Here is a 17121-nt window from a genome sequence, read left to right as displayed (position 1 = left end):
TCAAACAAGATACTTTTTACATTTATGGAAAGAATCATCTAATGGAAGTCAAAACATTCCCTGAATCACAAGGGCAGCTACAAGCATGAGAAATCCCTTCTAAAAATATGCCAGCTTTTTCTTTTTATTTTTTTCTGCTGGTGATTTGACAAGCTATTGAAAAAAGTCCATTTTTATGGTCTAGTTTATTTCTTTTCCTCAGATAGAAAGTTTCTACAAAATTTGGAGAAAAATTATGTATCAGTAGTGGAAAGGACTTTAGCAATCAACTGGGGCAAGTCCCTCATTTGCAGATGAAACGCTTTAGATGGTGGGAATTTCTACATCTTATTAACATTTTACAACCAGTTAGTGGCAGAGCCAACACTAGATACCAAACGTCCACCAATAAGTAGAAAAATACCATTTCCTCTAAATCTTGCTATCTTACAATTACTTTTTAAACCACCTTTCCCTTTAAGCAATAAGTACCCACTAACATTTCCAGACAGAACCGTTGTCTTGATGGTGCAGTTTGCTTTGCAAAGGTCATAGTGGGAGAACTTTTTAAGTGGAACCCCCTGGAATATAGGAATCCTGGGAGCCAGCCTGTTGGAGGTGTCCGTCTCCATGCTCTGTCTTCACCGTGCACTGGCACTCCTCCACCTGCATCACCAGCTTGACCACGGGGGCTAGGCCAGTGCAGTTCAGCTGCAAATGCACGGTAGTGAACTTGGCAGGGGAGCAGTGGGAGCAGACTGTAGGGGGTTGCGGCGCCCCTCCAGGAAGACCAACAGACCCACACTTCCCGAAGCAAAGGTTGTTCTGGACGACGACTTTTTCACAGTCTTCATGGGTGATGGTCTAAAAGACAAACACATTTCCATTATGTTATCTTGAGTCATTTCCCTAATGCATGTGATGCAGAGAAGCTAGCGAGTGTAAGTCAGGATAACAAACTAAAATTTCCCCAACTTTTCCATTTTGGATACATTTTATAATGTCCAATTGACAGTATCTATTAGGGCAGAAAGTCACCTCAACTAAATTTATTAAGCAACTTATTAGCCTTTAGGGTATCCTCAAGTTTCATGAAAATAATTTGTCAGACTAAGACAGTTTTTCTAGTTGAATGTAACCAATTGGAAAAATTTTAATGACAAACTTATTTAAGTACTCTGTGTTACTATTCTATCCCTCACATACATTGCCCAGAGTAGGTTCTCTATACAAGTTTTGTTCAATTCATCATAGAATAGACCAGAATGTTACCAGTTTAATTCTGTCCTATTTTGCAGGGCCTGTAGTACATTTACATCTACAAAGTTGCATGCAGCAGAGTTGTAATGCACATGCCTGTTACATCGTCTTTGCCTCTCATAACCTCATACACCTAGTTTTATGTGCCTTCCAAAGAATCAAACATCTTAATTATAATTTAATTAGTAATATAATTCAAAATAAGAATTTCGAAGGCAATTTGATGGCTCAATTCTTAGAAGTAATTTTCTAATTGCACATGGGCCAACAAAGCAGTCATTATTATTTGACAATTGACTTGTCAGTGCTACATATCCTTGCCTTTTCAAGCAGAATACTTAACTGCCTCACAGTCAATTGCCTTATAATACTGCCTGCTTAATTGGGTAGAGTTACTGGACTGTGAAATTTTACTCTTCCCTGCATAGATTTTGATTCAACATCTTCATGTTTAAGTATCTGATGCAATTTCTCAGTTTTAATTTAACATTTGAAAAGGAGATGGGTTTACCAGGACTGGAAGAAGTAGATAATAGCATGCACTTTTATCTTGATAGAATTGGAGTTGATTGTGATAAGTATGTATCAGTCAATAATACAACATAAATCAGGAGATAGTGTAGGGTAGGGGATGTCACTTCACATCAGCATTATGTTTTGAAAGCTTATATGAAAATAAGTTAAACTAAATCATTTTCTATCATAACACTAGAAACAACACAGCAACTTGCTCCGAGAATCTCAATGTAATTTGAAGTTGTGGGGTAGTTTTTTAAAAGTTGGATAGCTCCAACAACTATTAAAGAAGACTTTCATAAACCTATAGTTAGGTGTGAAATAGAGAAATTAAGATCATCACAAATGAATGTGAGATTTGTTTGGGGAAGAATTCAGTATGTCCCACCTTGTCTACAGATGGAGTTGACCTGTTCATCCACATCCCAGTACAGCACAGAGATGGAGCTACAAAAAAGTCCTGGTGATTGCTCTATATTCCCAGTTTCCTAACTAAGGCCACCGTCTTACTTCTCTGGTTAGAACACCCGGTGTAAAAATAAATAAATAAAACATAGCTCTGTGTCATCAATATGATGATTACTCATATTGACAATACTGTTACACGATTCTTATAGCATTTCTGGCATGCCAAGAAATAACAGAGATGAGAAGGAAATTAAGGGAATATGATCAGGTTTTGCCAAATCCTATGCTGTCTCTCTAGGATCAAGTTTGAAGTTAGGCAAGACAGACTCCCCACAGTTTCTTCCCTTCCTCTCTACTTGTCCCAGCTGTCCCCACTCCTGCAAACCCTTCTCTATTCTCCCCCCAGGACACATACCTGGCTGAAGGGAACTGTCCTACAAGTCTCCCAATGCACTTCGTGGCTTTTGATGGGCAAGATGACCCCCTGAGAGGCTGGACCCTTTCTGAACATGAAGTGGTACCAGAATTTCTTGGCTTCTTCTCGAAGAGGAGATTTCTCCACTTTCTTCCCATCGGTTGGCTGAAGGAGGTCCTGGCTCCAGGGTGGGGAATGCTCACTTTCCATGTCCCCAGGAGGGTACAGTTCTCTCTCAGGCTTCTTCCAGAACCTGCTAAACCTGGACAGCATCTTCTCTCTCTGCCTCTGGTCTTCCCCTGCCAGGCTGGTGCCTATCAGGTGTGGCACTGCCACAAACAGATCTGGCTTGTCCTCAGGTTCCTCTTGGTTGCCAGTGGGGAGCTCTCGGCGGCTCCTTTCTAGGAGCACAAGGGAAGGAGAACTATGACTTCTGCCGTTGTCCAGGCGCCAGCCAGCCTTCCCCAGAGGCAGCAGCACAAGCAGTTGAAGTAAGAGCAGATGCATGCTATCAGGGCCTAAGATTCCTCTCAGTTCACAGATGGTGGGGCCCAAAGAGGCTCATTCTGCAAGACTGCGAACAAGACAGTCTATATATAGAGACCTGCCTGGCGGGATGGAAGGCAGGTGGTCAGTAGCCAGGCAAAGTAAACACATCCATTGTTTGCTTGCATTATGTAGTGCTAATGGTGTCTTGCCTTCACTTTGGTTTTGTGTATTTTAGAAGGTCTCAGTGAAAGCCTGACACCCAGGGGGTAATTAGCTGACAGTTTAGCTCTCTGTCTGAGGTTTAAAGAGCTGTATTAACAAAAACAACCCGTTCTTTTCCCGGATTTCCCATCACTGTTATTAGAAGGAAGAGAGTCAGTTAACATTTGGTGTGTTTCTGTATTGTGTTGGGATAGAATAGACGTGGTATGTTTTTATGAGAGAAGTGTAAAAGATAAAAATCAAGGGCACACGTTTAACAAAAGACCAGGACTTTAGGAAAGCTATTTAAATAAGCACGCACACACACACACACAACTAAAGAATTATATCAAAATGGCATGGAAAGGAAAGAAAAAGATAGAGGGATATTAACTTTGTTGAGCAAGAGATTTATTACCTTTTACTTCCACGTGGATTAAGGTTGTTGATTTTGTGTAGTAATAGAGTAAAGGGAATATATTATCTTTTTCCCCACATGGAAACTCATAATTTGCAAGTTAATACTCTCCATTAAGTAGCAAATACTGGGTGCTAAATTTCACAACTGTTCAGGTCTTCAGTAAACTCTTCCAATTGTCCACAAATTTCTCAGCAAGGATCCTAAGATATATCAGCTGACAGTTCATCAGTCTTCAGTGAGGATGGGGAAATGGCTCTCCAACCCCCCTTATCAACTTATTTTTCTTTCTTTAAACAAAGAGCTAGACTTGGGCACATGGATTCTAAGAACCAGATTTGATGGCTTCAGGGTGTGAAGCTGGTTGCTCTCAGTTCCTTACCTTACTGAAATCCACATCTTCTTCCTTTATTCTACAGTAATTGATGATCAGGTTAAATAAGATTGAGACAGACACAAGTTTTCAGGGATCAAAGGAAAACTTGTTAAATCATTGTCTGATATCAGCCAAGGGATGAGAAACAGCTGCAAATGTGCAACCCCAGAATTGAATCCAATCAACTCACCACGCCATTCCAACAGCATTCCCTCTGGGAATCAACACAGTACTTACTTATATTCCTTCCCCTTTTAACTCAGTCATCACATTCCCTTCTTCACTAACACAAATAATCCTGGAATATGTTCCCCCTTTTTAAAGGAATGATTAAAACTTTCTTTCCAAAGAGTGATCCATTGGAATAGTTCTTCTAGGCATTTATGTTCTACCTTGATACTCATGCCTGAGGTAAAGCCTTAGGTAAGTCCCTTTACTTAGAATAATGAACTATTTTTAAGTAGACTATCATTTTTTTTCAAAATTCTATAAGAATTTTGAAAAGATATATTTTACTTGCACCAAATACCTGTGCTAACCTTCATTTAACATGCCACTGAACTATACTAAATTAATATTAATATTTTGCCCATTTCTTTGAAATCACTCTTGTTTTTCAAAAATTGCCTGCTATTTGAAATTTAGTCCCTGCTCTCATGAAGGTTAGATATTCTAGTGATGTTATACACTCACTAACTTCATTGTATTATCTGTAGGAATATGAGTTAACCACTTTTAATTACCTCTTAAGTTCCCCTTCCTCTGAATCCAAATGTTGATGCTTATCAATGTCATTTAAAAATTACTCCAGGTGAGGTGGTACACACCTGCAATCCCAGCAAGTCAGGAGGCTGAGGCAGAAGGATTGCAAGTTAGAGGCCAGCCTCAGCAACTTAGTGAGACCCTAAGGATTTGGCAAGACCCTGTCTCTTAATAAAAAAAAAAAAAAAAAAAAAAAAAAAAAATTAAAAAGGGTCAGGGAATGTGCTCAGTGGTTAAGTGCACCTGGGTTAAATCCCCATACCAAAAATAAAATTTTTTTTAAAAATCACTTATGGAGAATTTCCTTTTAATGTTCTGTCATTCCTGTTGAGAAAATATACAAATATCCTGAAGGGCAATTTAGCAAAGAAAAGCTTGTAATGAGGACAATGAAACAAACCTGATTCTGTTCATTCACTTTTGCAACTAAAGACAGATGACTCTCATCTTTTTCATCACCACATGTTCTCATCAATTCTAAAGGTATGTAGTCTCCCCTTCTTCTTCTTCTTCTTCTTCTTTTTTTTTTTTTTTTTGTATTTTATTTAGAGACAGGGTCTCACTGAGTTGCTTAGGGCCTCACTAAATTGCCGACCTTGCGATCCTCCTCTCTCTTCCTCCCGAACCCTAGAGTCTACTCTTAAGAACATAAATAAATATTTCGTAGCTTTTAGCAAAACTGTGTGGCCTCTGTTGGTCTTCAGTCGGTACCAGCAATTAGTTTCCTCCCAGTTTGGGTGAACCAAATGGAGATAGGTCTGGAGGAGGCCTCTACACACAGCAGGAAGCTGTTGTGAAGAGAGCATCACAAATTGTTGGTATACTGTGTACCAAATGCCACAATGAAACACAGGCCTGAGCTTGCAAGAATGAATCCAAAAGGCAAAACCCGCTTCCCGGGCCAACCTCAGGCATGCATGAGAGCCAGGGGGGCCAGTCTCAGCATTCGTTCACTCCAATTTGCAGTTGATACTCAGCATGTTCTGACTCTGTTTTCAACTTGGCCTGGTTTTCGGAAGCTTTCAGATGTCGTCTGAATTCCTACAGGGCTTCATGAAGATACCTAAATAAAATGTTTCTGTGTGCTAGTGACACTTAGAAAACAGACAGGAAAACAGGATTGCGAAACCCAAGGTGCTGAAGATGGGTGTCTTGGTGCCTTTTTAGAGAAGCCTTTGAAAAGACAGTAATAGCTACATTTTCTGTCTTTACAGAGTCTCAGAAGGAAACTAGAAAGATGTTCAGTGCTCTCTGAGGGGAAACAGCAAGGCTAACTCTTTTCTGAAAACCACAATCTCAAACAACAAAAGTTGGGAACCCGTGTTGAGGCAGAAGATGGGCATGACACTTAAACAGGACAACCCAACCAGGGAGAAGGAATTCAGGTTAATGGAATTGTGGGAGAAATATATTTCAGATGCATACCATTCCTTCATAACTACCTCTCTTTACAAAATGTAGAATAGCAATTGTATTATGGGAGTTTAGATTATTTTAAAAAACCCAAAAGGCGGAATTTTATTTATTTAATTATTTTTGACTCTGGATATTGGACCAGGGGAATTCTACCTTTGAGTTATACCCCCAGTCCTTTTTAATTTTTATTTGCAGACAGGATCTCACAAGGTTGCCCAGGCTGGCCTTGAAATTTTGATCCTACCTCAGCCTCCCAAATAGCTGGGAATACAGGTGTGCACCCACCTGGAAAATCTTTTTTTCTTGTTTTCTAAACCACAGAGGAAGAGGTAGAGTGAGTGGTTTCCCCTTAAAGGCTTTTTATCAGTAATTTAGTTTAGTGACTTGTTTAAAATGTAGAACTCTTCTTGCTACCCTCCCCCTGTCCTTTCTATGGAAAGGATACAATGGAAGAGCCTCATTCCCCAGTATTCAGTCCCCATGTACAGGACTCATGCATTCATTCATATAGTGTATATTTGAATGCCAACATTCAAATATGCTAGGTCCTGAGTATAAATGGTGAGGGTGTTCTTGTCCAGGTCTCATGGATTTTGCAATCTAGAGTGAAAATCTAGTTCAAATTAAGTAATAGAAGGAAATTTTATACAAGGAAAACCATTCCTGTACTTATCAGGAATTTTCAAGTACAGTCAAATGCCAAAGACACAGTAGAAGGACAGTCTTGTTTTAATTTTATTGAGTAAACGCTTTTTGAGTGTGAGGGAGCACAATAAACCTGGTACAATAAATTAATCTTATTGTTTGGGGGGTGGCGTGCAGGGCATTGAACCCAGGAGTGCTTTACTACTGATCTGTATCCCCAGTCCTTTTACTTTTAATTCTGAGACAGGGTCTTGCTAAGTTGCTTAGGCTGGTTCCAAACTTGTGATGTTCTTGCCTCTGTCTCCCAAGTCACTGGGATTATAGGAGTGATCCACCACATCTGGCAAATTTTGATTATTTTTGTGTAAATAATAAATTCATATAGAGACAGGATTCAAATAATACAAAAATGCATATGAACAATAGGTTTTCAGACACCCCATGCTGCCCTGTCTGCATGGGCTGCCCATCCTTGCTATAGAAGCAACACATCATTGGTTTTTTAAATCTATCTTTTTAACTATCACCCAAAGAGACCAAAATGTGTAAGTAATAGAAAAGTTCAAATATTACATGGTTTAATGGCCTATAAAAATTCCTCATTTTCATTTTTTTTTTTTTGGCAGGGGGCAGTAGGTATTGGGAACTGAACCCAAGGCGCTTTAGCACTGAGCTACATCCCTAGTCCTCTTTAATTTTTATTTTGAGACGGTGCTGCCAAATTGATGAGTCTCACTTAAGTTGCCAAGATTGACCTTGAACTTACAATCCTTCTACCTCAGCCTCCCAAGTTGCTGATATTACAGGCAAGTGCCACCACACCCATCTCCCATTTTCACTTTTAGGCACTAAATTCAATTGTTCTGTTTGTAGTTTCAGTGATCTCATACCCTCTGTGCAGGACAACCCCATACCATTGTGAAATATTTAAGGTTTTCTTTTTTTCTTTCTTTCTTTCTTTCTTTCTTTCTTTCTTTCTTTCTTTCTTTCTTTCTTTCTTTCTTTCTCTCTCTTTCTTTCTTTCTTTTTTTCAACAGAGGTTGTATCTATTACTTCACACAAGTTACAGACAATACCTTAACGTGTGTGGTCAGCAGCTTACCAAAAGTACAAAAAGAGTTTCCACAAATCTGAGAGGTGGGCCAAGGCAAGATGGCTTTCACTGTGTGTCCCACCTTCCCAACAGCCCACTGTACACACCTCTTTTTACAGCCAATCCAGGATGTCTCACTAAGTCTAAACTCTGTCATGCTCCTTTTTCTTCATCCTTAAAAGTTGCCCTGTTTTTCATTCTGCTGAAAGCTGCTCTCAGAGCTGAGCAATGTAAATGGAAGTAACTCTGGATGTAAAGCCAGAAAAATTAAGTCTGGTTCCTGGGTCTGCTTTATAGCTTGCAAACTACCTGCTCTCAGGCACTAACTTTATGTGCCTAAACATCGCCAGGGACAATACTGCTTTCCCTGTCTTCCTCATCTAGCTTGTTACATTTATTTTCACCCCAAATCCTAGTATCATTCTGAGTGACCTCAGTGTCCACAGGGATGAGTCTGATAATTGTATATTGAGACCATCCCATCAGTGTAACACAGGTGTCCCATTCAGTTCCCTGAGATTCAATAACCTCCATTCCAAGTGGCCTCCTCACCCCATGACATTCTGACCATTATTATTATGCAGAACTGCTGCCCTCTGAATTATGACTCCACATCATACTGTCTCATAACCAATCCTATCATCTCAGTTCTCTCAGTGGCTCCTACAACATCTGTTTTCTGCTTTATCCCCATCAGAGTACTCCCACAATTGTAATTAAATAATTTTTTGTGTTAACATTTGTTTAACATCTGTCTCCACTAGAGTTGAATGTCTGTGAAAGTATCAACTGATTCTTTCTTAGTTACACTCTCAGGCTGTAGTAAATGCTCAGAAATATTGGCTTACTACTGAATGAATGAGTTAATCAATCATTGGATATCTATAAGGTCTCTGCTCTTCATTTTCTTCTCCATCCAGTTTGGATTTCATGATCCATCACTTCAAACCTCTGTCCCACCTTTCTTGCCTTTATTCATTCTCTTGCACCCAATCCAATATAATTCCAACCCTGGAGACACCCAGTGCTGCACATTCCCTGGACATAGACAGTAACAGTGACAAAACAGCAAAAGTTGATTCTACATAAATCATCTCCATTCTCAACTGAGCCCTCCACTTTGCCCAGCAATCTGCCTTGCTACTCTAGCCAGCTCTCTTCATTTTCCATACAGGGTACTTAAAGTCTTCCCCTCTTCCCTAATTATCTCAACCCATTGACTGTCTGCCTCTTTTGTCATTTTCAGTAAATGATCTTATTCCTTCTTCTGCAGAGAAACCCAGAAACCACCAGATAGGAGAGTTTCCTCACACTGACCATCAAACCATACCAGCTCACCTCTCCTTTCCCCTCTACTCTCCAAATGGCATCCTTTCCAACCTGCTTTGTTGGCTAGTCTTCCCATGTCAAACTCCTTCCCCCTCCTGGCTGCCTCCCATGAGCATTTATACAATAATGGATTGTTTCAGATTCTTTAAAAACATCTCTTGATTCCATAAAAGTTTTCAGGCTCTGCGCTTCAGTGTCATCATTTGACTGCTGGGTCCAACAGGCTCCACTTTCTCAAGTCCACTCACATACCAACCCACTGAAGTCTGGCCCTTGCTCCAGCATGCCTTTAAAACGTGCTTCCCAGGATCACCCCTTCCTTGTAGCTACTTGTACTCTCTACAACATTTAATTAATTTTTCATGAAATGGGTCCTAAATAGAATGGAGAAAGAGAAGTTAGAGCGGGCAAAAAGCTATGAGAATTCCAAAGTTCTAGGCTATAAGAGCAGACCTGCCATCGAGTCAGCTCCCCAGTAATCGAGGATTTATAAGGGAGTCATTGTGCCCATAATGGGAAGATTTATTTTGGGCTCTGGAAGCTGGGTTCCTTCTTTATCCAGTCACTTAGTGATTCCTTGGGTTTGGCTTAATTTGGGTACACGGGTGTCATCTTAAGCAGGGAGCAACACCTCCCCGAAGGCAGGGACTATGTTCATTGGAGACTTCATTCTTAGCAACTCTGGGCACAGGGATTTGGTTTAATTCATTTTTCTGTTTCTTTACTGTTCCTTCCCCCTCACTTTACAGTTAGAAGGTTAACGAATGTTTGTTTTAACATAACAAATCCAATACAAATGTGGATGGAAACTTCTGACACAGGTCCTTATTGTGCTTCTACTTTCTAAGAGATATGTCTTTGTCCTAGAGAACTTATCCTTAAATCTCTGTGTTTAGACTCTTATTTTAAAATCAAATTTCCACCGAATCTGGAAAGGCTCAGAATAAACCATTCTTTATTTCCCAGTCTGGCCACAATCTGAGAGAAGGTCTTTGGACTTTGTCACATTGCCACAGTTCCCAGGCAAGTCTCTCCTGAAGGACAATGATACTCCTAAGAAAGGTAACTCATGCCAGGGGATGATATGTCTGTTAGGTAACTTGGGGAAGCTTGTAAATGGTTGCACTCCAGCTGGAAGATGGAGGTGGTATGTCACCAACAGAAATGAGTGTAGGGGCATCTGTCTGAAAACTGTTCCCCTCCTGGCCACCTTGCCAGTTTCTGCTGATACAATGCAGGCAGCTTGGGGGAACCATATTGTCCCTATAAGCTCATAACACATGGACAAATGATTAAAAACACATGGAAAACAGTTCCACAGCTAAGCTGAAATTCAGATGGGAATGGAAAATCAACTTGCAAAGCTTTCAACTGACTCAGGGCCAAATGTAGGACAGAATGCATGGAGAAGTTGCCAAGAGAGGAAAGTTGGGGGGTGGGGGGAGCAAGTCATGGATAGGAAACCTAAAACAATGACGCCTTGTATTGACAACCCTTCTCTAAGGCTCCCCAAGAGTAGGCACCAAAATCAACTCTTTGGAAATATTAAAACCTTCATTTCATGAAAGATTTTAGACAGATTTATATTTTCAACCTTCTATAAATAAAAATTGGCTTAACTATCTTGGCACCACCTATGTAGAAACATAATCTTAAGTATCTGTAACATAAATATTAAAATATTACACATTTTCCCTTGGAGGTGCAGGAATTAAGTAACAAGGTGGCATGAGACAAACTGTGAAAAATCGTGACAATAAAATGCAAAAGCAAAGCAGACTTTCCAGCCAGGGTTTGCCTTCTGCTGTGTACCTGATGTTGGGCCCAGGTTTGCCATAAAGCTGAGCAGGGCTTAGACACATTTGCAAAAGCTCAACTTGGTTCAAATATGAAACTCTAAGAAGCCTTTACTTGTGCCTGATCTCTCCAATGACCCCAGTGATTCTGCCAGGTAGGAGAGCCGTAGGCAAGGAAACAATTTACTGGGAGCCAGTCCCTGCTGGTCCTGTCTGTTAATTAGCTTCTGCCTTGAATCCTTCCTGACTCCCACGTATAATGAACCACTTTTCTCTCCACTTAGCACCATTTAGATCTTCAAGTGTTGATTTGGAGCATGATTTGTAAACACAGTCCTCTTCCATATATGCAAAAATGTGTCCTTAAATGCTGAATGCAAAAGGAAACTTCTAAAATATGACTTCAGGGAGGAGCCATGTTTAGAAAATAACTATCACCCAAGTCCAGTCCATTAGCAAAGCAAACAATCCTTTGTCATTTGAAAAACTATTCCTGAGAATTTATCTCTTCAGAATGAGAGTTGTGTATGATAGTTCTTTTCTGAAAGAAAGGCATACTGGGGTTTTAGAACGGCTCCCCCAGTCATCTGGATAGCTCCAAAAATAAAAATCCACGTTTAGCATGGATTAGCACGTCCTAACATGGGAATGTAGAACCTTAAAACCCCAATCTTCTCACTCCTAGCTCCTCCTTTCTGCTGGGGGAAGTCACTGATGAAAACAGGTCCTGTTGGAAGTTGGTCTTCCAAGCAGACACTGGCTTTGTATTACACACACACACACACACACACACACACATACACACACACACACATAGTCACAGTGAAGCTTTTAATTTTTATCTTAGATTGAGGGCCTACAATGTTCGAGGCATATTATTTATAGTTTTCACATTTAATTTTCACAATTCTTCCTGGAAGTTATGATATCTTCATTTTATATGTGAAAATACTAAGTCTGGGAACTTTAGTATACATGACTAGTAAGCCATAAAATTGATTTGTGACCCCACCTCATGTTTTTCTCCTGTCGGTTTGCCTACTGCAATGTAGCTATTAAAATGGTGCATATATTATTTTACATTCTATTTTAAATTAACACTATGTGATAGAACTATCAATTTAATGAGGTTTTCCTCTATCATTGAACATTTAAATCATATAATTTTGCTCCAAATCTTTATGACCCTGAAATAAAGATATCTTCATGCATATCATTTTAATTTTCTTTTGAAAAATTTCTAACATGTTATAGAAATTGTTTCTTTTTTCTTTACACAATTTTGTTGAAGTAGATTTGACAAATAATAAACTATACGTTTAAAATGTATGATTTGGTAGATTTTGACAAAAATCTAGGAGTGCGTGTGTATATATATGTGTGTGTATATGTATAGATAGATAGATGTGTATATATACATATGACACTATTACTATGATCAAGATGGTGGATATATCCACCACTCTCAGGATTTCCTCATGTCCTTTCCACCAAACATCTGATTTTCTTTCTGTCACTATTGATTACCTTACACTTTCTAGAATATTCTATAAAGTACTATATACATGTGCACTTTGTACTCCTTTTTTGTCAGGCTTCTTTCACTCAGCAAAATTACTCTGAGTATCATTCACATTGTGTCCATAGCTAGCTCATTTATTTTATTCCACTGTAAACATTCTATATTTTGCTTATTTATCCATAAATGGACTTTTGGATTGTTTATAGTGTTGCCTGTTACACTATGAACATTCACATATAATTTTTTTTTTTTTTTTTGGTACTGGGTGTTTAACATAGTGGGGATTTACCACTGACCTACACTTCCAGCTCCCTCTCCATCTTTTATTTATTTATTTTGCGGTATTGGGGATTGAACCCAGGGCCTCGTGCTTGTAGGGCAAGCACTCTACCGACTGAGCTATCTCCCCAGCCCACTCTCCACCTTTTAAAGTTTTTTGAGACACGGTCTTGCTAAGTTTCTGAGACTAGCCTCAAACTTCTGATCGTCCTGTCTCAGCCTTCTGAATCTTTGGAATTATGTATGTACTACAATGCCTGGCTCATGTGTAAGTCTTTGAATAGAAATTAGGCTTTCTTTTCTCTTAGGTAAGAGATATGATGGCTAGATTATATGGAATGTATATGTTTAACTTTTTAAGAAACCACCAAATCATTTTCCAAAGTGGTTGTACCATTTTATCATCCACCGGCAGTTCATGAAGTATCTAATTTCTCTACACCTTCACCAACAGTTGTTATGGTGAATCTTTTTCATTTTAGGCATTCTGTTAGGTACCTAGTATTATCCCAATGTAGGTTAAATTTACATTTCTCTAATGACCAATGATTTTTAATATTCTCGTGTTTTTATTTGTGATCCTTATCTTTTTGCGTGTGTATGTTAAAATCGTGTGCATGTATGTAAAAGCGTGTGTATGTTAAAAACTGTTAAAATCTTTTCCCCATTAACAAAATCCCATTATTGAACTTCAAAGATTTTTAAAAATATAGTGTAGATATAATTCCTTTATCAGATCTATGCATAGTAAATTTTCTCTCCCGATCTGTGACTTATCTTTTCATTCTCTTAACAACAGTTTTGTCAAGATGTACTATCCATTTGTATATCTTATTGAGTTTGAATTGGTCAAATTTTGTTTAGAATTTTTTTTTTTTTTTTTTTTTGGTCAGTACTCATGAGTGGCAGAAGTTTTCTTTTCTGTGAATATCTTTATATAGTTTGGTGTTAGAGTAATTTTGGCACATAAACTGGAAAGTATTGCTTCCTTTTCAATTCTCTGAATGAGATTTTTTATAGAACAGGTAGTATTTCTTCCTTAAATATTTGTAGAACTCTGTAGTGAAGCTATCTGAAACTGGAGTTTTCTTTATGAGAAAGTTTTACTACAAATTCATTCGTTTTAGTTAAACAACTTTTTCAAGTTATCCTTATCCTTTTTTTTTTTTTTTTTTTTTTTGAGCATCAGTAGCTTGTTTTCAAAGAGCTTATTCATTCCATTTAGGTTGTTGAATTTAGTTGTGAGGCCGTTTGATATTCCCTCACTGTAGAGGGAATGTACAGTAATGCAGCTATAGAATGTACAGTAAAGCAGATTGTTAGTAATCACGTTTTTCATTTTATTCTAATCAGACTGGAAATACACACACACATAAGAGTGTAAAATCAAAGAGTTAGCTTGTGATTTTATTTGCTTTCTCTCTTGTTTTTCAGTTTACTATTTCATTGATTTTTGTTCTGATCTGTAAAATTTCCTTATTTCTGCTTTATTTCCATTTTTTAAAGTGCAAGTGAGATTATTCCTTTCTAATATAAGCATTTAGTGCTACACAATTGCCCTTAAGTTATGCCTTAATGGTATCCCACAAACTTTGATATGTTGCTTTCCTTATTATTCTGATAATACTTTTAAATTTCTTCTCTGATTTCTTTTTTAACCTCTGTGTTAAAGAAGTATATAATTTAGTGTCTAGTCACTTGGGGATCTTCCAGAAATATTTGTTATTGCTTTCTAATTTGATTCCACTGTGGGCTGAGAATAAATTTTGCATGATTTGAATCCTTTTAAACAGTAAGACTTGTTTTATGCCCCACAATATGTTCTGTCCTGGTAAATATGTCATGTGCACATTCTGCTATTGTTGGGGATAGTGTTCTATACATTTCAATCATATTATTTGGGGTAATAGTGTCCACACTTCTATATCCTTCTGATTTTCTAGCTACTTATTCTGACAGTTATTGGAAAAGGGGTATTGACATTTCTGACTATGAGTATAGACTGGTCTTTTCCATTCTACCAGCTTTTCTTCATATATTTTTAAATGTTGTTATTGGATCACATGTTTTAGATAGACTTTCTTAATGTATTGATAACATTCTAAAGTAACTTTCTTTATGTTCATTTAGCTAAAATCTACTCTAATATTACTATAGTTACTCTAATTTTGACTAGGTTTAAGATGGCATATCTTTTTCCATCTTTAACAATTTTTGGTGGTCCATGTTAATTCTATAGAATGACTTCATTGTGGCGTATTTGTGCATACATACAACCATAATTTGATCAACCATCATATTGCTCTCTCTTCTAATTCCTCTTTATTTTCTTTAAATGTATTGCATATTTACATTTAAAGTATATTTCTTATGGACAGCATATAGTTGAGTGTGAACATTTTTTTTTTTCCTTGTCGGGTAAGTTGAGATTGATTGCTTTTGGAAAGCAAAAATACAGATGGAGATAGAAGCAAAAGGTGAACTCATATATCATTGCTTGGAAAAAGTGTTGCAGGTTACCATGAGGCCTTTAATGGAAGTGTTGGTTGATTTTTGTTCCTTTCTGTCTTAAGATAAACTGAACTTTATTGCCTTGCAGAGTATAAGGCCTATAAAAACTGCTCAGAATGAACAGTTATATGTGTATGTTATGAGGATAGTATATTCATTTCCTGCATGATCCTGCTCTAAAGGCTTGTAAAGTTAATTTTAAGAAATCATGGCGTTCTGGACATTACAGACATCCAGACACACTCTGCCATTAGTAACATTTCTTTTCCATGATTGATGGGGAGAAAGGAGAGGGAGATCAATAAAGCAGTACTGTAAATTTAAAAATATGTCAAATCAGCATTCCCTTCTCCTACATACACACACACACACACACACACACACACACACATACACACAATAAAATAAAATAAACATAAATATGGGTGAGATATAGGGGAAAGTTGCAAAATGTATTTTGGATGAGTCAGATAAACACACAGCAAATACATCATCCCGTTTATAGCTGTGGAAATAAATTTTATATGGTGATTTTTAACAGCATGATTTATTGAGATACACTCCATGTAACACAAAATTCACCAATTTAACGTGTTCACTTCAATGGTTTTTAGTGTACTTACTATGTTATCCAACTATCACCATCATCTAACTCTGTATCCTCAAAAAGAAACCCTGTACCTCATAATAGTTAGTCCCAGTTCCCCAATTCTTCCACTAATCTATTTCATCTTTATAGATTTGCCTATTCTGGACATTTCATATAAATGGAATTATATGTTATATGGTTTGGGGTCTACTTTCACTTACAATAATGTTTGCAAGTATATGGTGAATATTATCATGCTTATCATTCAAAGATATTTTACTGGACTATAATAAAACCTTCTGCTGAGGATGGTGACACTATGTGGAACAGGGAAGGAGATGCAGCATAGCATCAGGAAGACCTCCATCCTAAGTGCTGATTTCTTCGCACTGTAACTTCTGAGGACCTCAGTCTTCTCTATTGTAAAATGAAGGTGTTAGATGAGATGACATCAAAGATCTTGCCCTTTAACTTCTGTTGCCCCAGGAATCTCTAAGATACAGAGATAAAAAATGCTTGTCATTTTGGGGGGAAAAAGTGTTACAAAATCAATTAATTACATCTGAACACCTCATAGCCTAACGATCCTAGAGACAGGAAATTTGGGACAGCTACTATCAATAACACTTTAACCTGATTATAAACTCAGGAAGTCAGCACAGTTTCTTAATCAGGAGAGAAATATAACAAAAGTCAGCCTAAGCTGATGTAACTGAGTGTGTTCCCTCTGATTCTAAAAAGTGATAATGTAATCAATGGTTTCCACTGTGAACTTCTCCCTGATAAAAAGCTTGAGGTTTAAAAAAGCTATTAGAAATCTGCATATAATTGCCAAGCTTTTATGCTTTTGTTTTCCTGTGCCATTCACTACCATATCTTTATTTACAACAATGCCTGTTGCAGAGTTGACACTTACTGAATATTTGTTAAATGAATGGTGTATGGACACATGGATGTCATATAACTAGAAGCTGCTCTAAACAGTCAACACAAGAGACATGCTGAGTTTTCTCCCCCATCCCTTCTTATAATAGATTCATTGAGATAAAAAACCCACGTGCCCTGGGAAAAATATGAAACATCAAAACTGAAGGAATGATATCTGAGAACTAGAAAT

General features: G+C 37.9%; 1 protein-coding gene across 1 annotated transcript; it reads right to left on the bottom strand.

The window, feature by feature from the left end:
- Positions 1-546: 546 nt before the first annotated feature.
- Cer1 (cerberus 1, DAN family BMP antagonist) lies at positions 547-3085 on the bottom strand. Its single transcript, XM_047523712.1, has 2 exons — positions 2579-3085; positions 547-843 (listed from the first exon to the last, which is right to left on the bottom strand). Exons 1-2 carry the CDS (start codon positions 3083-3085, stop codon positions 547-549), a joined length of 804 nt encoding a protein of 267 aa, XP_047379668.1.
- Between the last annotated feature and the right edge of the window lie 14036 nt (positions 3086-17121).

Source organism: Sciurus carolinensis, chromosome 14 (genome assembly GCF_902686445.1).
Source record: "Sciurus carolinensis chromosome 14, mSciCar1.2, whole genome shotgun sequence".
Lineage (NCBI taxonomy): Eukaryota > Metazoa > Chordata > Mammalia > Rodentia > Sciuridae > Sciurus > Sciurus carolinensis.
Note: the sequence above shows the minus strand (reverse complement) of the source record. Positions and strands in the feature narration are given on the sequence as shown.

Bases quoted from the DNA above. Each gene is read 5' to 3' on its own strand.
- Cer1 (XM_047523712.1), bottom strand. From the start codon at position 3,085: ATGCATCTGCTCTTACTTCAACTGCTTGTGCTGCTGCCTCTGGGGAAG. The intron at 844-2,578 runs GTATGTGTCCTG...TTTGTCTTTTAG, and splicing joins GGACAGTTCCCTTCAGCCAG to ACCATCACCCATGAAGACTG.